Consider the following 27,841-nt stretch of genomic DNA (forward strand, 5'->3'; position numbering starts at 1 on the left):
CAGTTTAAACAAACTTTGCATTTAGCACTTGAAGTACTTCAGTGTAACTTATTGCCAAGTTCTCAGAAACCAAAACAAACTTCGTGGCAGATAAGAATGAAGTGGCACTTGTTTCCTGAGCTCCAAGTGGACTGATAGTGCTAAGTGTATCCCCAGAGATCCAAGCCTAGGTCCATATGGCTCTTATGAAACTACTCAGTTATTGCAGGGAGTGATTTGTGCAGCTCAAGGTCTCTTCCAAGTCTGCTGCAGTGGAAAGAGCCCAGCTGCAGGTTCTCACCGACCACCTCAGGCCCAAAACTCTCCAGTTCCATGTGTTTACATGGCCTCCCCTCACTCTCACAGTTTCTACTTTTTGGAAGAAGCAGTACGTGCCAAGTGGGAAACGTTGTCTGTGTATCCGTGATGCCTCAGTGATATTAAGATCTGGACCGCAGCGCTTCTTATATGTTTGTTAGTGTGTAAATCATCATGCTTGTGTGTTTTGAACATTCTGACATATTTTCTGTGTTTGTTTATCCACATGTCCAAAACTTGCTGAGGACATTTATGACATTTTATGATTTATTTAGACACACTGACTCAATAAAAGTAATTCACTGTATGTCGTTTGACCTGAGCCATGATTTTCTGTCACGACAGATGATAAAGTTTTCTGAATCTTGATCCTAGCAAGATGAGAAATGACATTCGTGAGAAGGGAGTTGAAAGGATAGATGAAAGGTGCGGTAAACCACGGTAAAGAACACGCCACTGGGGACAGTAACCAGGGAGTGAGAGCACTTAGCTCCGATCTAATGATGCAAGACAGACAGGCCACTGCTTTTCCTCCTCCTCGGCTCCACCAGCCTCTCTGACCAATGAACTTCTGTAGCTTCCAAAATGGCAGCGAGCGATGTAAAGCTCTGAAATATCTACGTTTGGTGAGAAGTTGCTACATTCATGCCTCTTTCTTTCTGTGAATGAACTCTCGTGTCTCTGTTTTTGTTCTCCTCCAGAGCCCCAGCTGAAGGGGATTGTGACGAAGCTGTACAGTCGACAAGGTTTCCACCTGCAGCTGCAGGCAGATGGAACCATTGATGGAACTAAGGAGGAGGACAATGGTTACAGTAAGTCTGACTATTCTCTTTAGTTCCCCGCTGTCCTGTCGTTACCCAGTGATCCCGGATGGTTGCCACAACATTGCCCACAAGTTCTCTTTCTTCTAATATCTCAAATAATGCCCCAATACTTTAATGGCAACTTTGAGATTTTAGGGATGTTATTGAATGTTTGATAGATGAACATTTCATCGTCTCGTGCCTCAAAAAACTATTCATAATATTTTTGGAGAATTATTTTCCAAGGAAGAACATTCTGTGATTAAAAATAGAAAACTCCTCACCGGAAAACAAACCATCACCAGGCCATTACACGTAATATTCTCAGAACATTTTCGGAAAAGAAACAAAACTTCTAGCCTGGTTATCCTCTCAACTGTGGAATCGAACTTACAGAGTAGAGACACTCTCACTCAGACCCTTTTTGGTGTACTGTGGCCATATTGGATTTGATCATAAATGCATGTTGTCTTGTAAAGCAAATGGAAACAGCATTAAACACAAAAATGTGCTCATATTTACATTTATTCACTCTTGCTTCGCACTGTGTAGAAACCTACAAACACACATTGCTAGTGCCTCACTGCAATTTCACCAGAGGTCTGTGTGTAGCTGGTTTTATCCTGCCAACTCCAGTCATTCTCCGGCAGTCAGACGAACACAGACGATAGCATGCTGCCTCCTTGTCAAGAGCCAGTTTGGTCTTCTACTATGCATCGATGCATCGCTATCAGTGCCATTACACCCACCAGCTCTTTGTTTTCCAACAGACAGATTAAAGAGGAGATCAATGGAAGAGTAGAGCACAACCACTTGTCTGGAGAAAATACAGCAGAAATGGACCACTTCATAATTAGACAGTGGAGGGAATGCCACATGCTTTTGAAGATTAGAACAGTACAGCGGTTAGTGACCTACGTGTGATATCAACACTTCACACCAAAGCACAACATTGTGGAGAAAAAGATATGAATGGCACACAGCAGCAGCTTTGATGTAATACTTAACTGCGTTATCCCAACACTAAGAGGATGTAAACACTTCTGGAGTCTTTGAATTAGTTGCTCTGTATTCAATTAGTCCCCTGGCAGGAGTAGTGTGTGTGTGTGTGTGTGTGTGTGTGTGTGTGTGTGTGTGTGTGTGTGTGTGTGTGTGTGTGTGTTACTTGTAAATATGTGCTCTGTGTTCGTCTGTTTTCTATACAGAACAGCACCCTTTATAATTTGTGCAGCGCTTGCTCCCTAAATTAAACAGTTAATATTGTAAAGGTAGAACAAATAAGACGATGTGCAAGGCTAGAAACCACACGCACACACACACACACACACACACACACACACACAAACACACTCACCACTCCCATTACGTCTGTATGTGCTCACTTCCCTGTTGACTTACATAAAAAATGGCCACCAAAATAGTTTCGAAGAGAAAATTAAAGTGTGCTGGAAAAGGAGAAAGAGTGAAGCTCTTTGCACTGCTCCAAAAATAGCGTTGTTAGGCACTGGGTGTGCTTGTCTCCATGGTGACGGAGAGTGCAATCCTCTTGGAGCTACTGGTGTCTTGTGGTGGTGGGAGAGGACCTACTCAAATGTGCACACAGACGTGCACTCACACACACATACATAAAGATTTGATTTGAGTGTAGCTTGCTGAGGCAACACACTTGGGCTGTTTGGTAGGAAATAAGTTTGATGTTTCCATGACATTTTCATCAGGAAGGAAAAAATGAAACAGATAAACAAATTATATTCTTTTAAATCTGATTTATTTCTCATTTTAAACAATATCGACCATTTTCTTGCGCTGCATTTCAACTGAGACAATCTGAGCATCTAGAGGAAGAAAACAACCACACTGCCAGACAACTGTAAATCCTCAAAAGAGGGCTACTGTCTCCGTCTCTCTAAATAGATTGAAAACATTTTATTCAGAATTTTGTTTTATTGTACAAGTTCCAAATGTGCCATGAGCAACACTGGAGACTTGGTGGATCCCATGAGCCCAAAGAAACGGAGGCATTTGAACTTAATCACTGATATAAAATGATGATATTTCAGTATGACATAAATTATTGAAGTATTATGAGTTCAACTTGCCAGCATTGTCCTTTCTTGTCAGTTTACATGTACTAATAATATCCTTCCCTTAGCAGCAGACACTCCAAAACTGTTCCATTCTTCATGCAGCAGTATTACACCTCTAAATGCCTTTCAGTCACATTTGCCGACAAATATTTCATTACAATTACAATTATAAGCTCCGTTCCCTCAGAGTGAGTAAGAGAAATACGTAGAACATGTCTACCAATTGCTGAGTTTATTTGCCAAACTGAATTGCTCATGTCTCCATGTTACTGGGTGGAACTGGGACAAGGACAAAGCCTGCAATCAATCGGGGAAAACTGTCTTTCACGTCTCCTCAGCCGTATTACTGCATGTGTCTCTGCCTCTGCGCCGGGAAAGGTCTGTGAGTGGGTAGCAGCCCCATCACCCTCTTCATGGTGCTCAGGTGTTTCTAGGAGCCAGGAAGTAATTGAGTTTCCCCTCTTGAAAAGCTCCATCAGAACACCAGCTGGTAATCCGCCTGAAATGAAGTGGACTGCAGATGTTTACCTGTGTCAGTGGAGCGAGGGAGGAGGGTAGGATTATAAAGAATATAGTGAGATGTTTAGGCAGAGAAATCACATCTTCAAAAATAAAATGATAAAACCTCTGCTGCATGATGAGCAGAATAAAAGGGACACAAAATGTATTTAAATAGATCCAAAATTTTATTGGCAAAATATTTGAGGCAACAATCCTTGTGTCTAAAAAGAAAAAAAAGAAGCTTGTTTAGTATGCAAGCAGGATGCCATCTGTAAGTACAAATATCTGGCAAAGAACTGCCAATACTATGCACTGCTTCACTGTAGAAAGTGCCAGCACGTACTGTAGCAAAGCTGCAACAAATTTTTTTTAAATGAACAAGAACTAGAGCTGCAGCTATTATTCTATTGGCTGGTATTTCTGCCCAGCTCAGGTTAGTTGCAGTTACTTCTTGAGAAAAGTTTACAAAATTGTCAAACTTTCTGTCTATTTTACATTTGCCACTAAATACAAATCTGTAAATTGATCAAGCTTTGCTTTCCCAGCTTTACAAATGCTAAGTTAAGTACTAACTGAAAAATATTGCAAAATCTAGAGGCTGTAAACTGGTCCAATTTTGGCAAGAGCTGGTTACTAACCAGTTTTTTTTATACCTGACAATACACATCACATGGCAATTAAGATGTTCCAACATGCAAAAGCACTGCATCCTTAAGAAGACAGTGTCAGCAGAACTGTGCAGCCGGAGAAATTGTATGATGTTCAATTATTCATATTGTGCAATGAATTCAGAAATGGTAAGAGATGTACGTTTTTAACAAGCCATGATACCTAATATGCCACTATGGTAGTTATTTAACAATATGTCAGCCACATCTTCAACAAATACGACCATCATTATTTAGAGCTCACATAAACTGGTAAATGTAAACTGAATGCATGTTCATGACTTATTTTTTCAAAAATGTTGACAAATTGCTTCACAATTAGTGTCTGATTCACAAACTCCTGCACTGATGGCGGTGGAGCGGGCATGCAGGGAGCAGGTCTGCCCCTCGGCAATCAGGGGTGAGCGTTTTTCTCAAGGACCCTTCCATGTGTGGATAGGAGGAGCCGGGGATCGAACTGCAGAAGATGGGTCCGCAGCAAGGGCGCACCCCCCCTTAATTGGGTTTGAACTGAAGTATAAAACCAAAATGCAGTGTTTTCAGGGGGGTAAAAGCACAAATACAGTTCAGGTTGATTTTCTTGTGGTTTACCAAATTCAGCCCCCGGCATCCCTGTAAGCATTGTGTAACACCCCCCCACTTCCAGGCCTCAGGTCTCAGCCTCGCGACTCATTTCTGCTGGCCACCTCCCGGTTATGTGTGTGTCCAGTACTTAAATACACATTGCTCTAAGAAGTGATAAAACCACACTGAATTCCTACACCTCACACACTTTGATTGCATCGCCAGTATGTTTGCTGCAACAAAGCACAAGTGAAGCAACGTATGAAATCCGTAAACAGGTTTTTATGGTTTATTAATGCTGAATAGTGATGGTCCTGCCAGTTCATGCAGGAGGTCAGAGAAATCTGTCAGCCTGTCCGCGACCATCATAGTCTGCTGATTTTCACAACCTGAAAATTCTACAGTCAAGCTATACAGTAGGATGGAGGCCTTTTGGACCACACTGGACGTAATGCACACCAGACAGTTTTAGCCAAAGGCCCACACAGGTTGTGAGACTGACATATCCGTGACATATTAGCCTTCACAATTTGCAAATAAGAAAATAAAACATTGTTTTGATTTGTCTAAAACTTTATGAACCATTAATGCAGCAGTTACCTTCACCTTTACCAGTACCTTGTGTTTATTGTGGTTTCTTTGTCTCTCCAGCCATGTTCAACCTTATTCCAGTGGGGCTGCGAGTGGTGGCCATCCAGGGGGTGCAGACCAAACTCTACCTGGCTATGAACAGTGAGGGCTACCTGTACACATCAGTAAGTGTCCACCTGAGCATGTTGGGTTGTGTGGATGTCAGTAATGCAATAGCAACAAAGGTGTGTTGTTGTTTTTTTTTAATTTCATGTCCAGCAGGAGCAGGTTTTTAGTGGTCATCTGCTGCTTGTGAGCTTCACCTTACACATTTAACAAATATTTGACCAGTTTTACAATGTGCTATATAACGTGAAGAGCTGACGGAGCTGAAAGAACACGAGGGACTTCTTTCTACATCAGCCTGACAAACGACTGTTTGCACAGTACAGCTAATTAGATCAGTTGTCGTGCGCAGCACTGTGGTCAGCTGCTCATGTTACAGTTGAGACAAGTCATCAAGAGATCTCATATGTTGCTATGTGTTTGTGCTCAATAACAGTAAGACATCTATGATACCATAATTGAAATGTGTGGTTATATAATATAGCTTCATGTTTAGCAGACTAATTTGATTACTTATATCACATAGCGCAACAGGCTAATTATTCCAGCTCATATTCTCAATGAAATATGTTTTTGTTTCATGATTGGGAGCAAAGATGTTTCCACAAATGCCTACAAATCATCTTGTTTAGAGATTGATTTGCAGAGAATGCAAAAGAAAAAAAAAAACCCTAATGATTCAATACCATCAGAGCAAATACAGCAATACAATGCTGAATAAATTTGTTTGAATCTTGTGTACCTAGTAGGTCAACCTGATCAGATCCTTGCGTTGAATGTGGCTGTACGTGACATGAGAAAGTGTGAACTGATATGAAGGTTATAGTAATATTTGCATTACTGACACTATAGCAATTACAAGTTCAGAGACCAAACAGGAAACGGAACGGGCAAGAGAAGTCACATAAGGTAGAGCGCTGGGGTTGAGATGGAAATGCATTCTGAAAAGCACTTACATTGCTTGAGGTGTATATGTTATCAAGTCTTCCCTGTCTTCATTTCTGTTATTTGTGGAATTGGGTGACTCACTTGTACTCAGACACGTCATCCTCGGTCCGATGAACAAGCAGCAACATTTTCTGAAATAATTCAGCGTCAATAAAAAGTTCAGGAACTGTGCAAAAAGGCAGAGGGGTGTTGTTACCATCATGGTAACTGCTTCTTGATTTGATTAAATGTGCAGGCTGATGAATAATTCACTTGCAGGCTGGACAGTGTTCCTGTTCACTTTCCTCCCAAATGCCACCATTGCACTGTGTGGCAGGTGTCACTGAGAAGAATGATAGGCTGGTTGGATATGTGCACAGAGGGCACTCACTCGCTCGCTCACTCACTCACTCACTCACACAAACACACACACACACACACACACACACACACACACACACACACACACACACACACACACACACACTGTTGTCTGACAATCCTGTTAGTCACATTAGTAAAGATTGCTCTGTTTGGTTAAAGGTCTCTGTAGGCCGGGACAATCGTGATTGATGGGAACAGGCTCAGCTAAACTGATGATCATGTAGGAAACGTTCCACAACCCTGACACCCTCTCACACACAAATACACAAATGCTTTCAGAAACATGGTTGCTACCCTCTCGCCCAGCAGGGGTTTCATCAGTGTCTCCCATCAGTATTATGACTGTAGAGTAGATTTGTCAGAAAAGCCCCTGGTCTGTAAATGAAGTTCATAAGCAGCTCTGAGGAGCATGCAAACTGAGCTATTAAGTGATCATATCATTATATGAACACTGACAAGGTGCATTATGGGTATTTCAGTGGAGTATAATAGCAGGATGTAAAAGTGACCTATTCACATGGATATAATGGGACCGCACCATTCACTGACTCTGACACATGAATGAAGAATCAGGTGAGAGATGAGATGATATGATCAGGTGATGCACAGCAAACTTGCATGGTTTACATAGTGTACGATGTAAAGATGTGAATATACTCGATCAGGGCAGTGGGTTGTGTGACATTTAAAAAAAAAAAATCCCTCCCTGAGTAGTCTTTGATTTTGGTCTCAGAGTTCTCAGTTTGACGCTGCTTGGTGTGACTTTGATCTCTGACTTTGATTTACTCATTCTGCCTGTCATCTTTGACACGAGACCCTCAAATCTTTAGATCCTCATACTCAACACTGCACTCCCTCAGGGTACCAGCACTGCACATGACAGGTTTGACGTTGAGCACGTGAACATTTGGTGAGTCAATCTAGACAAAGATGTGCACATAGCGAGTTCTTTCACTAATTTTAAGAAGGTAGACGAAAAACTATACAATTACACAATGCAGATATTGAGTCAGTTGAGCTACTGTGTCATTGTAATAGCATTTTTCAACTCTGTACAATGTAGGTCAAACTTTGCGTGACTTGTCATTGACTGTGTCAGTGTCACAGGTTCCATCTGCCTCGGGCTAAGTTGCAGACTTCTAAATGAGTCTTTACCAGCTTTGAGACTTGTGGGTACTGTAAAACTGTTCATGATAGAACCTGAACGAACCACTCTTCCCATCTGCTGATGATCAGTAGTACGTAGATGGGAAGAACAGCCGCTCACTGTAGCTTTATAATGTTTTTTTAAAAAAAAATATATCCCAATATTCCCACCAATTAAGAATATATAAAAACCCCATCCAGTTGTTTTGTTAAGAAAAAATAAATCCCAGTTGTAAAAGCCCCAGCACAAACAGCATGATCACTGTAGTCTATTGTGAACGTTGAATGGTCTGCTTTTAATTACATTTTACTGAGCATTAGCAAATGTTTGACAACATATCCATGGGGGGGTGCCCCAAATAAACACGCCTGAAGGGGTTACTCTGAAATAATTGATATAAAACATAGTCTTTGAACCCCCCCTCCACACACACACACACACACACACACACACACACATATTCTCACACCACATTTAATATTGCTCCCCAGCAGCTCCCAGTGAGTGATTTTAATGATACGAGCTTGGGTGTCAGTAATTAAGCATATGCAGCAAGCTGTACGATTAATTTGATAAAGATGGATCCTGCTGGCAGGCGGAGAATAGCAGTAATAGAAGCATTGGCCTATTTCTTCACTGCCTATTATAGCTCATGTTATGGGAAAACAAAAGTGTGGCAAGCTGCTCACAACAGCCTCTGTAAAGCACAGTGTTCTTGCCTCTGTTGCACTTCACTGAAACGGCTCTGACACATGCACACTGATGCAGTTTATGCAATCCCTGCTCTGCACCTGTGCTATAGTGGTTGATTTTTATTTCAATGTACGTGGATGTATCAGAATCAGTATTAATTAAACCAATAATAGCAGTCAGGGCTTGGCTATTTTTCAAACAGGCACAGCGACAGACGTCTACAGGTCTTGTACAGTAGAGTATAAATATTCTAATGCTAGAAAAAGTGAAGTATTTGCTAAAATAAAGTCGGTCTATCTTTTCTTTAATCCGTAATGTCTCGCTTGCCTCAGCCTGTGAGTGTGCAGCAGTGTTCTTTTACAACAAAACAGGCCACAGCAATTTCATTCACAAGAGAAATTTAATGAGCGTGTGAGATATTTCACTCTCTTCCAGTGCCACTGATCAAATAATAAGATTGTATACAGACTTGTTATGCATACATGCTAACTAGTGTGAACATGAGGTGAGACTCCACCCTGTTGTACCACTGCAGGGAGACCCTAACAGCGGATCCTCATATTAACCATCAGCCCACAATTTAAACTATACCAAAATATCAGATTATTTCCACCCAGGGCTGCATAACTGTGTCCCACTGGGAATATTCTTTGATTTTAAGGGAAATTGTTTTTAGTAAATTGTTCTTTTATTAAAAAAAGAACTTTGCATTAAAATAAGATTTAAAATAAGGTTCTTCATGCCCATGATGGATACAAGGGGCAGTGTCATATCACATCATTAATATATCATTAAAAAATCCTATTCATGATCACAATTTTTCATACACTCAATATTGTGCCATTTGTGTGTGTTTATATATATATGTGTGTGTGTGTGTGTGTGTGTGTGTGTGTGTGTGTGTGTGTGTGTGTGTGTGTGTGTGTGTGTGTGTGTGTGTGAGACAAATTTGTAAAGTGATTTAAGTGCCATAAAACAGTCCATGCAAAATATCCATCCATTTTCTTCCACTTATTCTGTTAGGGGTTGGGGGGCGGGGGCTGGAGCCTATCCCAGTCGCCTTTGGGTGAGAGGCAGTGTTCACCCTGGACGGGTCGCCAGTCCATCGCATTGCTCTTACAGTCACACCTACAGTCAATTTAGAGTATCAATCAGCCTCGTCCTCTCTTGATGTCTTTGGACTGTGGGAGGAAGCTGGAGTACCAGAGAGAACCCACACAGGAACAGGGAGAACATGCAGACTCACACAGAAAGATCCCGTGCTGGAGCCGGGGCTCAAACCCGGAACCTTCTTGCTGTGAGGCGACAGTGCTGACCACTGCACCACCGTGCCGCCCAATAAATAATAATAAACAATAATAATATAAACAACAATAATCCATCGTCATCTTCCGCTTATTCCTACACATTAAGGGTCGCGGGGGGGCTGGAACCTATCCCAGCGTCAACGGGTGAGAGGCGGGGTTCACCCTGGACAGGTCGCCAGTCCATCGCAGGGCCAACATAGAGAGACGAACAACCATTCACACTCACCTTCATACCTAATATTTAATACCTAATAATATTTTTTTTTATTTTATCCAAAATAAAATAGTTTTTCACTTTCTCATTCTGTCCTTACATTAACATCTTGAGAATATTTGTATATTTTTTAAATTTTTTTTATTTTCCTGTTGTCTGAGTTGAACTCTGACACAGACACAAGTCGAATGCAAGTTTTGCATGTGACGTTTTACCGTCACTTGCCGTAAACCTGAACAGCTGATGATGATTTATGGGGGTGGGCTTGGACTTTGCCCTCTGCTCCAGACATTTGTCAGCCCCCTGTTATATATTACTCTTCTCTTCCGACAGCTGCAACATCCAGGAAATTTTTGCAGCAGCTGCTATTGCAGGGTGGGTAACCCAAGAATGACAGTTCCACAAAAGTGAAGCCAAAACATCTTGATCAGTCCTGGTAGCTGACTGTTATTTAAGTAAACACATCAATCTAATCAGAAATCTGATAGTGTACACTGCCATGACAGATTCTGTGGTCACCTCGTGTTACATGCAGCTGAGTATTTACAAACAAACCAGTAAATTGATACAAAAAAGGAATGTTTTTCAAAAGTGAACATGATCTGCGTGTCAGATGTTAATATTTTTCAGGTTGTGATGTGCCTTTTTGAAACTGTTTTGCATGTGTTCGAATTACTTGAGTGAGGAATGGAACATACACTTGAAAAGTGACAAAAATGAGAAAGCGCATTTGTAAATCTTAGGATTTATTCAAGCAAATGAAACACACATTTCTGAGTTTATTGCTCTCTGTACAGAAGCCTCCTATGTTGTAGAGGAGGCTATTAAGACCAGCCTTCATGAAATGCACCACATCTTGTAGGAGATTGGAAAAATGCATGGGGGGGGGCTATAGAGTTGGCTCCACTGAATTAAGGAGGGAATTGAATTGGATGTGTTTCTGGCTGCCTAATAGTGCCTGTCTAACTGGGATTGCTGCGATGCTCAAGTGTTTCCTTAAGCCACACAATAAAGCAGCCAATAGCTGGCCAGTATCGCAGGGAGATTCCCAATCAACAGCAGGGAGACAACAGATAATGCATGCTGGGTGGGGGAATGGAGCGCTACTGCTGTGACCTGAATCTATTCCTACACGTGTGTGCATGCATATGATATGGATGTACATGCATGCATGTTTTTAGTTTAAGTCTAATGTATTTCCTTAGACATGGTTTCATTTCAGTGGTTCTTTCTCTTTAGATTGAACACATAAATGCATGCATCACATGATCACTTACATGTCCACAATTTCATTTTCTATACAGACACGGGCAGAAAACATAAACCAAGAAAGAGATTGTGAGTGTAAAAGGAAATGAGGAGTGAGGGGATGTGTGTGTCTGTATGTGTGTGTGTGTGTCTGTCTGTCTGTCTGTGTGTGTTTGTGTGTATGTGTCTGTGTCTAAGTCTGTGTCTGTGTCTGTGGGTGAAGCAGCAGAATGCACCGATAAAAAATATATTCATCCATCAGCATCAATGTGTGGGAGAAGAAAAACCAATTAATGTGTATTTTACTTTACTATCCTTTTTCCTCTTTGCCCCCTTGACTTTTGCAAAGTCAGTGAGCAAACTGAACATTTTGCTGTTTGATGTGGACGACAATTCACAGAGAGGAAAAACGGGTCTGCATTGTTTCATGTTGAATGTCAGGTCAACAAAGTGATGGATGATACACCTCAATAACCAATACAGGAAAGAAAAATAATCTAATTCATACACTTCAATAAAAGAATTGGAACTAAATGTGCGTATTTAGAAAAGTGTCACATTCATTGACATTATGTTGATAAATTATGTCTACCAATCATCTTACAAGTACATAAACTGAATCTTAAAAGCCTTTGACCGCCGTTTGTACGCTTTAGATCTAGAGCCATATTTTTAGCGTGTGAGCTAAGCGCTGTCCGAATTTATCTCATGGGATGCCACAGAAAGGGTGCTATTAATTTCCTGGCATACATGACATGTTTGAATTAGCGTGAGTCATTGAGGCAGCAGTTGACTCTCGTCTAGACTGCTCAGTATGAGTGTGTGAGTGTGTGTAAAACTGAGCGTTCAGGGCTCTTGTGCCTTATATCAGGCTAACATGGAAATTTACAGGCTCTTTGTACTTGAAATTTCATGTCAGCCTCGAACTGAAATCCCCTTCCCACTTTGCAGTCAAAAATGATGTCGACATGTTAACTTAAATATGTTTTTTTCATTTTATGAAAATAAGTTTAAAAAAAAAGACTTCACCAACGAGATAGTACGTGTCCATAACAGTACATTAAACATGAAGTAAATTTACATGGATTTAATTTCCTGTGAGGCTTATGCCTACTTGTCGGTTTCCTGAGTACGATGAAGTACTGTCAGCACCAGCCTCAAGCTGGAGAGGTTTAGTGGCTCTTCCTTACATTGAAGCACTCATGGAACCAGCAACCATATGCTTTTTATTTGCCCTCTTTCAATGTAAGCTACATCTAGCTTTTGTGTCTTTATTGTACATCTACATGAAAAAAAAAATTTCCTTGTAAAACATTCATCATTAATATTTAATTACCTATACCTACTTCTATAATATTATATTACCTTGTCCTATTTGTAGCCTCCGGTAAGTACATCCTTTGATTTGTTTTTCACTCTGTAATAGAACACACATATGTTACATTAGCAACAACAAATACCAATTCAACGTAGATGTGCCAGGTCAGAAGATCTCTTCACCCTACCACCCCCGTGGCTGAGGAGCAAGTAACTGTACAGGAGCCAGATATTTTCTGAAGCAGGTTTTAGTGTCCAAAATAGAGCCAAAGGACTTTTAATCCCCGGATAGATAGAAAACATCCCTGCAAGTAAATGCTCATGTTGCTTATCCTTATCTCCCATATCAACTTAAAAGGTGCTGTTCCCAAACGGCTTCAAAGTAAGTTGCAGTAGTTTTGAATACATTTTCCAACTTCAAAATAAGAATCACTCACATATGAATGATACAGCATAGCAAAAAAATCTCAGTCTTTGTATTGTAAATACAGAGTTGAATAGTAACACACTCCTGGTACATATGAATTTAGCTATATTTTCAACCCTTAAGTAATCACAGTGATTTCCTCCCAAGCCTCACTCCATTGAATCTGCATCATTTACTACTTTGTGTTTGTGTGAGTACTGTAAAATTGATGTATTGCTGGCCTAAAAACATGTACCCAGTGTGGGCGCATCTATATGTATTTGCAAGGCTATTTATAGAAGTCTTTTCAACTATAGTTGCATCTTAATCCACTTCCACTCAGAGAAGACTGCAACACTGAAAAGACGGATTTAGCACAATTTATCTTCCTCTGCCAAGCCATAGCATTAGCTTTTGTGACACCCGCAAGCATTGATGTTGCTACGAGGAAACTAGAATTACACTCAGCCTTGATTCCGTTGGTGTAATTGGTGTCATTTTAGTTTTAGTACTGCAGCTGAATACACATGGGGCATTGTGCAGCATTGACTTGGCTTGCCTAGTGAAAAAAAACGTAGCCAGTATCTTTACAGAGGTGATCAACTCTATTATGTCAGTATTTCTTCCTCCTGCTGATTGAGTCAGGAGGATATTATTGAGCGAGGAAGCAAAACAGAATGAGTGCATTGTCATTTATAGCGTTTCTTTGACATGACAGCTGTGCCATAAAGGAAAATCCACTTTACAGTTACTCCCACCACAGCTGAATTGTAATTGTATGCTGGAGTAGAGCAGGGGAAAGTGATCGAAAAGAAACCGGAGCAACATTTAGACTCTGTCACAGACATGATTCAGTGGAAGCACATCAACAAATTTAACCCCTCAGATTTCCGTGTGTTTTGTCTCATAAATCGTCGTCGTCGTCGTTCCACCAGTGTCCCCTGCTGACAGAATTACTAGAAGAGTGTTCGGTACAGTCCGCGTGAGGCAGGAGTGTGAGAGAGGTGTGCGGGATGTCTGAGGACAGTCAAGCTAGCAGCAGACTACCAGGAGTATGAGAGATTCAGTTCGTCTGAAAATTTCCTGCTGCATTTTGTCAGAAAGTAAACAAAGTTGCCATGCTTTGCTTTGTCTGCCAGCAGTTGAGAATATTGAGGGGATGTCTTAACAGAAGTCATTAAAAGATCTTCACATGTGACGATTTGCATGGTCAGAAGGTGTAATGACTTACACCATCAATGTGTTGTGCATCTTCGTATAATACAATGTACGCATCCTTCTCTAGGATATGCTCAATGATTGCATCAGCCTCTAAAAGTCCTCTCCTGCTGTCATTTATTGGGCTGTAATACGACCGTTACTTCAGCCAGGATTGCCATCATTGTAATCCGCCTTATCTGTCTCTGTGCCCTTTCCCTGTGACATAAATTCCACTTCAAGTGAATCCGTGTACAAGACGTGCAAGCAGATTTACACAAATGCATGTGCAGTTTTATTTAAAGATGTCAGGAAATAACTACACTTTAAGTGAGAATGAGATTTCCACGCCTGTCATAACACTAGAGATGTACAAAATGGAAGAAACATAATGGGAAGGAAGAAAGGCAGGATTTTATGGCAGTTACATCAAACCTTATAATAACACAAACCTTGATGTGTAGTTAACTGACAGGACAAGGCGAAAAAATATCTGCATTCCCTCTATGTACGTTTTTAGAAATGAAGCTGGAATAAATATAAGTCCTGGGTCTGGTTTGTCATTCAAGCTTCAGTGTATGACTTAAGACAACAACGTTTCAAGGAATGAATGAAGCTGTCGATTCAACTATGAAATTAAGAGGGAAAATTGAGAGATTTTTTTCTCCAAACCATCTGACGTCACAGTGCATCAGCTATGTCCAGTATAACCTCTAGGGGGCAATGGCCAAAATATCAGGGCCTATGGTGTAACTAGCTGGTACATCTGCGCTGGAAGACTTCTGCTTCATTTTCCATTTGTTATTTATAGTCTGATAAGCAACTGGAGATGTGAGAATGGAGTCAGTTTAAAGACGTCTACGACTGGATTGTGTTACATATGAATGCAGATAAGAGGCCGCAAGGATCCATTTCAATGCTTTCTATCGCTTTTTGCCCTCTTCAAAGCGCAAAGTTGAATGAGCGGAATGAAACGGAAAATGCTTCTGGGCCCCAAATCATTCCTTATAATAGAGTTTACCAGCAACATGACTGTTAAACATGTGCTTTAGTGGAATATCCCGCTCGTCTAAATCCTATCAAACAAATGAACTGTCACACTTCCTTTGTGTCTAATTGTTTCTCTATGAATAGGGTGCAACCCCAGAATACCTGCACAAAGACAATGCTGTAATAGCTTTTACAATCGCTTGCCTGGATGTTAGGTTTGTGAAGTTGCCAGCTGTGCATCGTTTGGACTTGATGCGGTCTAGTTTTCAAGAAAGAGTTCGGGTGACCATAGATACAAGGGGGGGGGGGGGGGGGGTTCATTATTTCTTAAGTGATTTCCCTTTAAACTACCTGGCACTGGAATCATGATTTAAGTAACGTGAGACTGTTTTGTTTTTGTTTTTCCAGTGCCAGATTAGCTTCAGTGAACAATAGATGAGCTATTGACTGAAGGGGATGCTACTGGAGCTCATTCAAGTGAATCTAAATGTTTCTGTCAATCACAGTCTCTTCTTAGAACAGAAATGGGGATCCCCTGCCATTTTGGCCCCTCCTTGTGTCGTTCTAAGTGAGTGTGTTGTCCATAGAGCCGCTCCGCTTCAGCAGTGCTGGCCAGGAGCCTTTCTTCCATCTTGGCACTATATATGTGCCTGTATTTATTTGTATGGGTCTGTTTATCAATAGGCTCTTATTCTTCTCCATGGTGAGTGTAACCAGCCAAATCCACATAAGCTCATTATTAGAGGTAGAACAGAACTCCTGGCTCAAGAGCTGAGCAGCCCTTTACTTCGCTTCCAATTGCTGCTCGTGCATGACTGAGATGGATGTTGCCCAGCCTTTCCAAGACTACTGCTGCTGCTAATCAGACTGACCAGAGGAACAGAGTCAGACAGACAGTAAAAAAAAGAAGACAACTGAAAAATGTGCAAGATGGATGGGAAAAGCAGTGCAATATAGCATATACACAAAATCTGAGTATAGAGAATAGATGGAGACGGTATAAGGTAACTAAACCTGGACGTAACTCTTAAGTGCAGTGCTTGTTGTTTGAGGGGCAGGGCCATGGCTTATCTTGTCATAAAACATCAAAGCCATCCAATCATGTGATGTCACTACTACCACTTCATTCCCCAGCCCTTTACGTAGTGCAGTAACCAGTAGTAAGAGGGCTGCAGCCATCATGTTAAGTGACGTCACAAAACCACCCTGTCAATCTTTGATCTCCGTCATTCCATCTGTCATCTTAGTGAAACTGCATTGCCCTGTGAAATTCCTGTGTGTTGGGTACAGCCAGGGGTGAGGAGGGAGTGTGTTACGATGAGGGTCATGTTTATTCAGTCTGACACAGTTAATGGATGGCATTTATTGGCTTCTTGAATAGTTTTAATAGTGGTTAGCAATGCTGCAATGTGATTTGTGGAATATTTCACAGTGGGGGCATAGGCCACATTCCAACTGACAATGATGTTCTGTGGCATGGAATTTTACTCTGAAGCAGATTTGTGTTTACGCTGCACGCTCACAGCAGGAGAAAACAGCTGGATAGTCGTCGGCAACCTCCGCTGAGCTGCATGCTAGTAGTAAAACTGATGGCTCCTTGTGTTTCTACACTGATTTTGTGTTTGCCTTTGGCAGAGTTCTGTAAAATACCTGACTTCGCATCCAGCAGTTTTAGAATAAAATAATGAGCTCTCTCTCTGAAATCTCAAATTTTGCACACGCACGCGCACACACACACACACACATGCACACACACACATGCACACACACATATATATATATATATATATATATATATATATATATATATATATATATGCAGTACACTGAAGAGCAGTTACTCATCGTCAAAGTTGTACTTGAAATGATGAAGATCTAAAAATCGCATCTAACAAGTACAGGAAGAATAAAATAAACAGCTTCTTTTTGGTCTTGATATATTGAGTCAGGAATAAAACTCTGTATCATCATAATTGATTTTATTTCTTTCCCACCCCTACTACCTTAACGTTGCATAGCTTATGTACACACTCAAGCTTGAAAAGCTGAGCAAAGCAGATTATCAGGCATGAACCTCACTGAGTCGTTTGAAATCCTGTTAGCACTGCACATGTATGACTGGCTCTGTTGACCTGCTGAAATAAACAGACGCGCTGTTATAGATTACTCCCTGTCTGGTAAGGACATGTTGTTTGTTGTGATCTTAAGTGAGTCTTGTACCCTGGGGACGCGTCATCACTTTCACCACTGACACCCACACAAGTGGTGATGTTTTTTGACACTCATGGGGCTGATCCTGGGTAGACCTGACTGTGTCTGACGTAGACATCCATCCTCGTCTTTCTGAGAAACTGTGTGGATGTGTGGACATGACTCTTCTGATAGTGCGAAGTGTTTCTATGTGTTTTCATTTGCATGTGTTAAAAGAAAACAATTTCATGAGCACAAACAATCCACTGCTCTCTCGTTCTCTAGCTTCAGTTATGTTCTCTTGCCTCTCTCTCATGCACTGTCCCTCCATCTCTCTCAGGGGGAATTGGCCTCCAACTGATTATACTCTGTTCTGTAGACTCTCTGCCCAAGCATCTCCACAAACAAAACACACACAGTCAAACCTAAGCACATGTCCCACACACACACACACACACACACACACACACACACACACACACACACACACACACACACACACACACATTTGCCAAAGCATGCCTCGGAGGAAATAAAGCCCAGTCAAACTGTTGTAGCATTAATTGCTAGGCATTGGATACTAAACCACACGGGAAGGGCAGGGGGAGGGGGGAGATCTTGCACAATATGGAGTTACGAAGATGAGCAGCAACATGGCATGCCTCTTGAAGTCTCATCACCACTAGTTCATTAGTGAGAGAGCGGCGAGAAAGTACCTTGATAACATGAAAACACACCTTACATGCAAATCCACATAGAAGCAAATCCCTCTTTGAAGCTTAGAGAAGGTCAGTGCAGTGTGTTATCTAAAGGTGTGGTCATAAATCAGCCGTCCAAAAAAAGTCAAAAATACTGCAAAACAATACTCCATAAGATAATGAAGCTCCCATGAATAATAAACAACTTCAGGAACAAAATGAAAATATCTTCATTATCTTGCCTGTATGTTTTATTAATGCTCCTCTGTGTCTGTCATATTGCTGTTATCTGTGCCATAAAGTGCTACATAATTCACTGCAGTAAATGGAATGAATCGATTTCAAAGATCCTCAAGAGACAAACATTTTAAAGCAGAGGACTGAGACTTAGAGGGATCGTTTCTTCCCCCCTCTTGTGTCCGCGTTGGATGTGCGGCATTATTAAGTTGCACTTTCAGTTAATGAACTGTTGCGTTTCAGCTGCCTGCGTTCATGACAAGATATCAAAGACTCTCAGGACCTTGTGAATTCCTGTCCAACAACTACACTCTGCTTCTGTCTTCTCCCTCCCCCCCCAGGAACACTTTACACCAGAGTGCAAATTCAAGGAGTCGGTGTTTGAGAATTATTACGTGACATACTCCTCCATGATATACCGTCAGCAGCAGTCGGGCAGGGGCTGGTACCTCGGTCTGAACAAGGAAGGAGAAATCATGAAGGGGAACCATGTGAAGAAGAACAAGCCAGCAGCCCACTTCCTTCCCAAACCTCTAAAAGGTGAGTCAGTGCAGCTCCTCTTTTACAGTTTACTGTTATTGACTGTTTGAGTTCCGATATATCAAGCTCGGGACCTTGCCTGGGGCGATAAAACAACAGCAATATATTTGTCAATAGAATAGAGTTTAATTCAAATGAGTTAAAAGCAAACCACCATAAAAGCACAACAGCATAACAAAAGTACCAAGTCCCCGATGGCTCTATTTTCTAACAAAACAATTCAAATTTTTTTGGTGTTGTTTTGAAACATGAGACTTACTCATTACCTGTCGATGTGCATCATTTAATTAAGTTGTTCCCAAATTAATTGAATTTTTGGTTACAATGAATCCTTGTATGTAGCAAGTAGAATCAACCACTGTCCGACCCCTAACTAGTGATTACAGTAAACGATGGTGCGCAACTTGAGAGCCTCAGCAATGCTCCGATTTGTCCTCTCCGCACAAACCTCCAGGCCACACAACATCTTGAGCTTAATTACTTTGTCTCTGAGGGCAAAAAATACCAAGCTCACTGAAAAATGATTGAAGTTGAAAATGAATGACCTTTTGACCATTTTTCTTCTGGTGGTTATGGAATTATTGATGAATGTCATGTGCAGCTGCTTTTAACTGACCTAAGAGCAGCTGATGTCACACATTATGTTTTTGTTTTATGTTGTATGTTATTGAATAGGGGATGTGGATCTTTGGAATACAAATTTCAGTAATATTTTCAATTATTGGAACAGAACACGAATAAATGTCATTTATTTTACATTAAAGCATAACAATTCTATAAATTCTTACTTATATGCTCATGCTAAATTGTTGGTTAATCCACATTGTAATGCTGATATCATCCCTGCATATTTTACTAAACGCCACATGAGCTGCTTTCTCAGTAGTCACAGTGTTACACGGGAGCTGAGCCATTATCTGGACTCAGAAGGGGTAAGAACAATTAAATCGTATCAACCAGGGCTCTGTTTTCCATTCGAGAACCACACCCATCCAGGCGGTACGTGGCAGTGAAGAAGAAAAAAATTCTGGAGACGAGGGAGAGTGAAAGTCTTGAAAAAGCCGCAGTCTTTCATCTACCACAAGATGCTGATTTACCTTCAACTGAGTCTGTTTTCTCGTCAGTGAGTGGGATGAAAGGAGAGCGCTCTATTTTTTTTTTTTAACTCGGTAGGAAATTAATGGCTTGCACCACAAAAACAATGACAATGGAGGACAATTTCTCTACATTGTTGATTTTTGATTAGTTTTGTGGATACGATTTGTCACATCTCACACTTTTTATAGCTCTGCTACATTCTTGTCTGGTGCATGTCAAGTTTTAGTGTCTGTCATATTTTATCATATAATTATCAAGACCTAGATGTTGCAGCTGAAGTTTTTAATTATGTTTTATATCAGTCTGCAGTTTGTTGAGTTGCTGCCATATTAGATTATTTTACTGTCTGTAGTCCCAGGACAAGGGAAGCAGAAGTAGATTCTTGGATTCACAGATCTCTGTGAATCCAATTATGTGATTATTTTGTAAAAGAAAGCACTAAATACGTAAATAGAAAGACAAAAATTATTCAAAGATCTTATTTCAAAAGAAAATCAAGCCAAAAATTCTAAATAAGAGTTTTAAGTAGTCAGATGCATCATTTCCATAAACAAACTAAACTAAAAAATATTGTACATTTTTGCGTGAACTATCTATCTGTAATATGATAGTAAAGGAGCGTTTTCAACCTTAGATGTTCCAGTTTTAGGCAAATCCTTAATTTCTACTGTTTTTTCCCCTTCTTTTGGTCTTTGGTGGATTTCCTCTATTCAGTATCTTATTAGGAATCCGTGGCTGCCCTCTGAGATAACTTTCACTTTCAGCTAACTGGCCTTCCAGGGGGGTCTCAAATACACTTAAGAGCAATAGCCAGAGAGTGATCGCCGTGCTTTATGCTGAGAGAGAGAAATACTAAGTGAGAGTCAGTGAGAAAATCAAGGATTGATGTAGGCGAGTGAGAAAGCAGCTCTAGCAGATCCCAAAAACTACAGTCCGTGTGCATTAAAAGCTAACTTTACATCAGCTGTAATGCCTAAATATTTTCATGAAATATGAATTTCTTATGTAACTGGGGGGGTTTTGGAAGAGCTTTCAAGGGAATGAAAGAGAAAGAAAAGTAAAGGGGAATTTGTTCCAGCAGCTCATAAAGATTCAATGGCAGCGGTGTTACAGGGCACCAATTAAAAAGCTGTCTCTGCATTGGCAATGGCGTCTCCCGCAGCCATTACTCACACCTCGTCTGGTTACAGTCTGTGACTCTCACACACTGTCGCCTGCCTCTCTCTCTCTATATATATTTTTATATATATGTCAAGCTCACATCACTCAAATGCAACAGGAAAATCCTCTTTCGATTTTTCTTGAAAGTCTTGATGCGTGCCACAGAGAGCCGCCTTTATTGGGAGTGTGTCAGTGGTGACACAAAGATAAGATGGACGATTGTTACTGTGGATTAATGTTTAATATCAGCTGTGGTGTTGGAAGTGACACCATATTCCTGAGGTCAGACATCTACCATTAGAATGATACAGTATGATCTAACAAGACTGGTACCAATCATCTGCAGTTTCCCTGCTATTGATTGATGTGTTTACAGGGACGGTCTCCGGATTGCTCCTCCAACAAAAACTGCTGGGCTAAGTGAAGTGTCTGAAGGACTGGGTTTGCTGTTTCAGCCTCACACTCCCTTAGGGATGAACATCAAATAGCATTCTAGGCAGAAGGATGTTGACAACATCCTGAAACCAAATACTGTGAACCTCAAATTACTGTTTTTGTTGAGTTTTTTTTTTTTTTTTAAGTGGCTGCTGAGATGCAAATTGGGCCAATGCTGCACACACAGCAAAGCCAAAGCACTAGCAACTCTTGAATTTATAATGCCGTGCTGTGAGTGTAGGCTTTTGCTCCAACCTGATCTGCTGTGGTCTCTTGAGTCTTCAGTTTGCAGGGAATTTTGAATAAAATCTCATACTAAATCAAGACAGGACACTGCTCACCTCATCAGATATTTCAGCTTTTTCTCCTAGTGTATACAGTACAAAATATTGACCGTCTAACCACAATGTTCTGTCTCCACAGTGGCAATGTACAGAGAGCCATCCCTCCATGACTTAACAGAGTTCTCCCGCTCCGGTAGTGGCACACCCACCAAGAGTCGCAGTGCCTCAGCCGTGCTCAACGGAGGCAAAGCTGTGAGCCAGAACGAGTCGACGTAGCCCAGCCTGGGGCTGAACCATGAACCCTTACCTCCAGCAGAGCGTGAATCCAAGCAGACCTTCTCTTCTAACAGCGGTTCAGGACTAGCTACAACATACCACACACCAACACCTTGACATTATCAGTAAGCACTGTTAGTTACCATCTTGATCAATTATGGTTTCCATTTCTAAACACCATCAGTAGTAAGAAACTTACGGCACAGAGACCATTCTGGAATTACAAAAAAGAAATTATGAGATTTGTTGATTACCTTTATCACTTTCATTTAGTGATGGTTACACACCAGTTAGCTCATATTTATTTTGTTTTATTCATTTCCTGTGGACAATAAGTTTTCTTAGGTCATGTAGACACCAAGCACTTGTGACTCTGTCAGACAGGGACAGGAAGGTAGAAGGTATTCAGGGCAACCAGGTCTACAAGGCTGCAGCAGTACGGTACGAGCCCTGTTCTCTGTCTCATCCCTGCTTCTGTCAGTAGAAAGCCTATAAACTCCCTGGCGTGGCGCAGCCTGGTGCTGCTGGGACTGCGGCCAGCCAGACGGTAGCTCTCCTGCGTCCTAGTGCACACGCTCAGAGACTGAGCTCTCTAGCATGGGAAAACAAAGCCTACGTTCAGCTGACCTGAGATATAAAGGTACAGTGTGGCTCTTGCAGTTTTTTTCTTCATTTCTTTTCCGACGCCACAGCTGCACCTTGATTTTTGCTAATTTTCTGAATTAGCTGAGAGCTTGTTATTTGGTAACTGGTTTTCGTTTTTGTCCCCTCTTGTTCTCTTCCCTTGCCATTGTTCAGTATTTGTATTTTTTTTTTTGTTGCTGTTGCACCATTGAAAGGGGTTCCAGCAAACCAAAGACTGAACGAAAGAGTGTCCCTTTAAGCCGATGAAAACCAAGCCAGTATAAAGGCAAAGCTGGATTTGTTTTCCATTGTACATTTTGATGAGAGAAAGCAAGGAATTTTTGAGGAATAGAGCAACTATGGAAAAAGGAAGTGATTTAAACACACTGAAGTTGGCAGCGTGCTTGATGTCGTGCTTGTTGCTGATTCGCTCAACGGCCGAGGTATGAAATGACTATTCAGTGCCCCCCCATACCCTTCTGTTTCCACTGTGTCACAATGTCTGTCTCTTGTCCCCGTGATCTGTTTCCTCCCTCTGTGCTTGTGTCATAATTCAACACCCCCTCCCGCCATCCTTTTTTGTCTTCTATTGACTGACACCATAGAAATATGGTGCAAGCCCCTTCCCAGGACGCTTGTTATGTGTTTGAGTAACTTATTGTGGTGACAATATTTTCTATATTTAAAAAAAAAAAAGAATACTGTGGACTTTTAGGTGGCTTAACATTTTATAGGACACGTCATATTTGTAAAAGTGAAAAAAGAAATTTAACATCTTCCCTTTCTTGCACAGGGCATGTACAAACACAATTATGTACAAAAAGGACCCTTTTTGTGGGCTACGTACTCTTCCCTTAAGCTACATAACTTCTTTCTGGTACATGCTTTAGGGAGACTTTCTTTTCTTGGTTTCCTCCGAAGGTGGTTTGTATTAAGTGAACCTAACTGTTGCATGGGAGAAAGCAGGGAATTCTGGTCTAGAGCTGCATGATGTAGGCTATGTGTACTTAACCCATGTTGGATCATGTGTTCCAAACTACCAAGGCTAAATCTGATAAAACAACATATGCAGGCAGACATATTGTGGCTGTCTGATGACTTCCAGTTGTTTATTATTTGTTGTATACACAAAAATGCACTGAATAAAATGTTTATATTAAGATATGCTTTTAAAATGTGTCAGACTTTCTTCTTTGTCCTACAGTTTACTCTGTATAATGAACATTTTCCACCTTACCGCTCCTGCAAATCCTCTCATGCCAAGTATTGTTCTCTGATGCCAAAATACAAAACACAAAGACAGGATAGAGTTTAATTGCCTGAGTTTATAGTTTATAGGGTTCATTCCGTTTAGAATTCAATTTAAGAGGCTGAAAACTACATAAATGAAAATGGATCCACTGCTGCAGCGTTGTAGCATCACGACGGGAGCACAAGCACCATCGTTTTTACTTTTTTTCCCCCGTAAAGACTGATTAGAAAACTTCTCTAGGGAAGCACATCGCAACGACAAGTTAAATCCTTACACATCAGTGCGATGTGGTCATCATGTGTGCCGAAAGGACATGACACAAGGTAGTAATTACCTGGACCTGTCCGTCCCTGCTAAGACAAGGTGGGATGATGGCAAGACACTGTGTTAACCCACTAAGCTTTTTAATAAGGTCACTTCCCTCACTGTCTCATCTCAGGAAGAAGCACTTTCTTTAATTGGGGGTTATGTTCATGATAAGTCTACGCCTCCACTCAGGAATGATGAAGGTGTAGTGTGATGAAATGTGAACCTGACAACAAGCCGTGTAAGGAAATATTTCAACTGACAGCAAATGCAATGGAGAGCAGAGTGGTGCACAGTAAAAGGGTTTTCAGAGCAGGTTTTTCTGAGTAAAAGTGGAACTCAAAAACACATTACCTTCCATTTTCATGAAATAACTGCTTGTTTGAAAATCCTGTTAAAACACAACAACCCACAGCTGCATGAATTCTAAAATTTAAAAAAAAGGAAAGTTCATAAAGAGCAATTGAGTCCGTACAATTCCATTCAGAATTTCTGAATTTGAATTTTGCAGCAAGACAGTGGTAACTACCAATGGAGTGCTATTAAATAAACAGGAAAAACAAGCGGTGAATAAATGACCTTGTAGAGCAATAAAGCTTTAATAACTATTTCAAAGTAAAAAGGATCTTTTTTGCAACAGCTTTGATGAAGTTAACTTCGACTGAATGTGAAAAGTATTAAATTAATCAAAAGTGGTGCGGAATACGATATCCTGATATCACTGTAGGCTGCACGGTGGTGCAGCGGTCAGCACTGTCGCCGCACAGCAAGAAGGTTCCGGGTTCGAGTCCTGGCTTGAGTACTGAGTCTTTCTGTGTGAGTCTTCATGTTCTCCCTGTTCCTGTGTGGGTTCTCTCTGGTACTCCAGCTTCCTCCCTCAGTCCAAAGACATCAAGAGGGGACGAGGCTGATTGATACTCTAAATTGACTGTAGGTGTGACTGTGAGAGTGAATGGTTGTCTCTATGTGTTGGCCCTGTGATGGACTGGTGACCCGTCCAGGGTGAACCCTGCCTCTCGTCCGAAGGCTGCTGGAATAGGCTCCAGCCCCCCCATGACCCCTTAACAGGAAAAGCGGTAGAAAATGGATGGATGGATGGACATCATTGCAACATTCTGGCAGTCATTAACAGAATAATGCAGTGACTGAAGGCAAAAAGGTATATATTTTTCTGTCTTGAGTGTCATCATTTAACACATAGACCCTCAAACCATAAACAAAGAAAACTAATATCTATCTTTCCATTACAATTTACTCAAAAGCCATCTATCAGTTTTTGAAATGTCCTGTAAACAATCACATGGCGTGAACACAACAGATGGCTAAACTTTTTTCTCACAAATGTCGATTCATCTCATTATAGTTGAGGGAGGTGACATCGAAAAAATATGCCTTAACCAGGTATTACTGTACTGTGAAAGTAGAGAGAGCTCTGGTTAAAAAAAGACAACACACTCACTCTTCATCCTTTGAGTGTGAGAAAGAAGAGGAGGCATCGATTTGGTCTTTGGAGACTGCCTCATTACGCCTATTGCCAGCAGAGACAGGAGAACTAATAGTCCTCTCTAATATTGGCCCTAATATGAGCTACTTCATCCTTCATGTACTCTGACTTCCCTCTACTCCCTTCATTTCCTTTTGCCCATCTCTAGACCTCATTCATTAGCATGGGACAGTCCAATTCATTAAAGGGAGGCTGTTGTTCAGGGATGGCGTTGTGACAGGCAGCCAAGTTCCCTCCTGGTAGTTCTCGTTTTCTCCCTCTCTGTCACTCACTGACCAATCTCCCCTTCTCTTGGCCAGACTAATGAGTCTTCATGAGGCCCCCTGAAAATAGTAGCATGTGCCTCTCTCTCTCTCTCTGTCTCTCTCTCTCTCTGTCTCTCTCTCTCTGTCTCTCTCTCTCTCACACACACACACACACACACACACACAAACACACACATACGTCAAGCACTCCAGTGTGTAAGGATTTGAGATCTTAAGTGAGACCAGTGTGCGATCATGTGTCACGGAGCTGTTATATGTATGTGAGCGCGGTGTACCTGTGAACGCTGTAACTCACGAGCCTTAGCCAGCAGCTTGACGGCCTTCTCTTCGGTCTCTCTCCCTTCCTGCCCGTGTCTTTGTCGCCCTCACAATCGTCTCAACATGGAGTTTTGCAAGACTTAACTGTAAAGAAATACAAATTAATGTTGGGATTGATCGACATCCTTTAACGTTTAGTCCTGATGCCATATGTTACCTTGGAATTACTGCAAGTATTGCAATTGATGAGTCTATACATGTTCAATGTTAGCGATCATAAAACACGTCTTGTCTGGGGCCATCACAATCATGAAGCCTGGCAATGGAGCATGGAGGGTTGTGACAGCGGTTGGGTGTCCATACAATGTCAGAGAAGATGTGTCATAGCATTGTGGCGAAAGCAGGCTGCAAATTATGGGGTTCATGTGGCGTTTGTGTTTATATCAATGCCAATCTGAGCCAATAAATACCCCCATCGCTACTGCAGGGTCATTTGACCCGGTACTGAATGCTAATTAAGCCCTTTAACCATTCAAAGCTTCCTGCAACAATGACGGTTGTGAGCAGGGGCTTTTTTTTTTAAAAGAGAGTGGAAAAAAGGGCCTCATAATGGCGATGTTACCAATGTTGCCTTTTATAATTATATTCTTACAATGCTGTCAAATTAAATGTATTACACAAGAAACAATTTTCCACCTGCCCATCAAGAAGTCAATGCATGAAATTACTTTAATTATAAAACAAGTTGGAATTATTTGCTCCTTGCACACAAACAGCAAACCAAGTTAAGTAAAGCCTCCGAGAGATATTGATGCTTTTACTACCATCGGAAGAAGACAAGTCAAGTGAATTTAATTGAGTGTCTAAGCAGAGGCCTCCCACGAGGTCCAGCTGCAGCGCTCATTTACTTCTTTCTTGGCGCCAGAGCAATTTCCTTCTTTATCTGTTTTGACAATCCAGACCTAATTTTCTTCTTATTTGCAGATGAAAGGGATACATGGAAATGATGTGTAGCGAAGACCTGGTCTCTTTGAACTTGAAGCTTTATGTTCATTTTTTTACAAGTCCATATCTAGATGGGATATATATATATAAAAAACAAAACAAACAAACAAACTTCAAGGTAACACATGTAAAAGAATGCTTATAAATCTAAACTCTGGAAGGATTCGGGGGGGGGGGGGCTGAGAAAATGTGATGTTAATAGAGAGAATTGGGAATTTTGAAGATAAGGATACAGTCGTTAGGACTGGACCAGTTAGGATC

The 27,841-nt window shown here is 41.1% G+C and overlaps 1 protein-coding gene across 3 annotated transcripts in view; it reads left to right on the forward strand.

Annotated features, from left to right (window-relative positions):
* The window catches only part of fgf13a (fibroblast growth factor 13a), a 97,690-nt gene extending 73,541 nt beyond the window's left edge, over positions 1–24,149 (forward strand). For all 3 annotated transcript variants that reach the window (XM_086221877.1, XM_086221879.1, XM_086221878.1), the window contains 4 exons: positions 999–1,109; positions 5,572–5,675; positions 18,913–19,111; positions 22,229–24,149. In XM_086221877.1, the coding sequence (XP_086078003.1) occupies positions 999–1,109; positions 5,572–5,675; positions 18,913–19,111; positions 22,229–22,365 (551 nt within the window). In that variant the 3' untranslated portion in view covers positions 22,366–24,149. The remainder of the gene's footprint in view (positions 1–998; positions 1,110–5,571; positions 5,676–18,912; positions 19,112–22,228) is intronic.
* Positions 24,150–27,841: the final 3,692 nt, after the last annotated feature.

The sequence above is a fragment of the Aulostomus chinensis genome, chromosome 13, assembly GCF_037954235.1.
Source record: "Aulostomus chinensis isolate RoL2024-O1b breed Wild chromosome 13, RoL_Achi_v1.0, whole genome shotgun sequence".
Taxonomy (NCBI): Eukaryota; Metazoa; Chordata; class Actinopteri; order Syngnathiformes; family Aulostomidae; genus Aulostomus; species Aulostomus chinensis.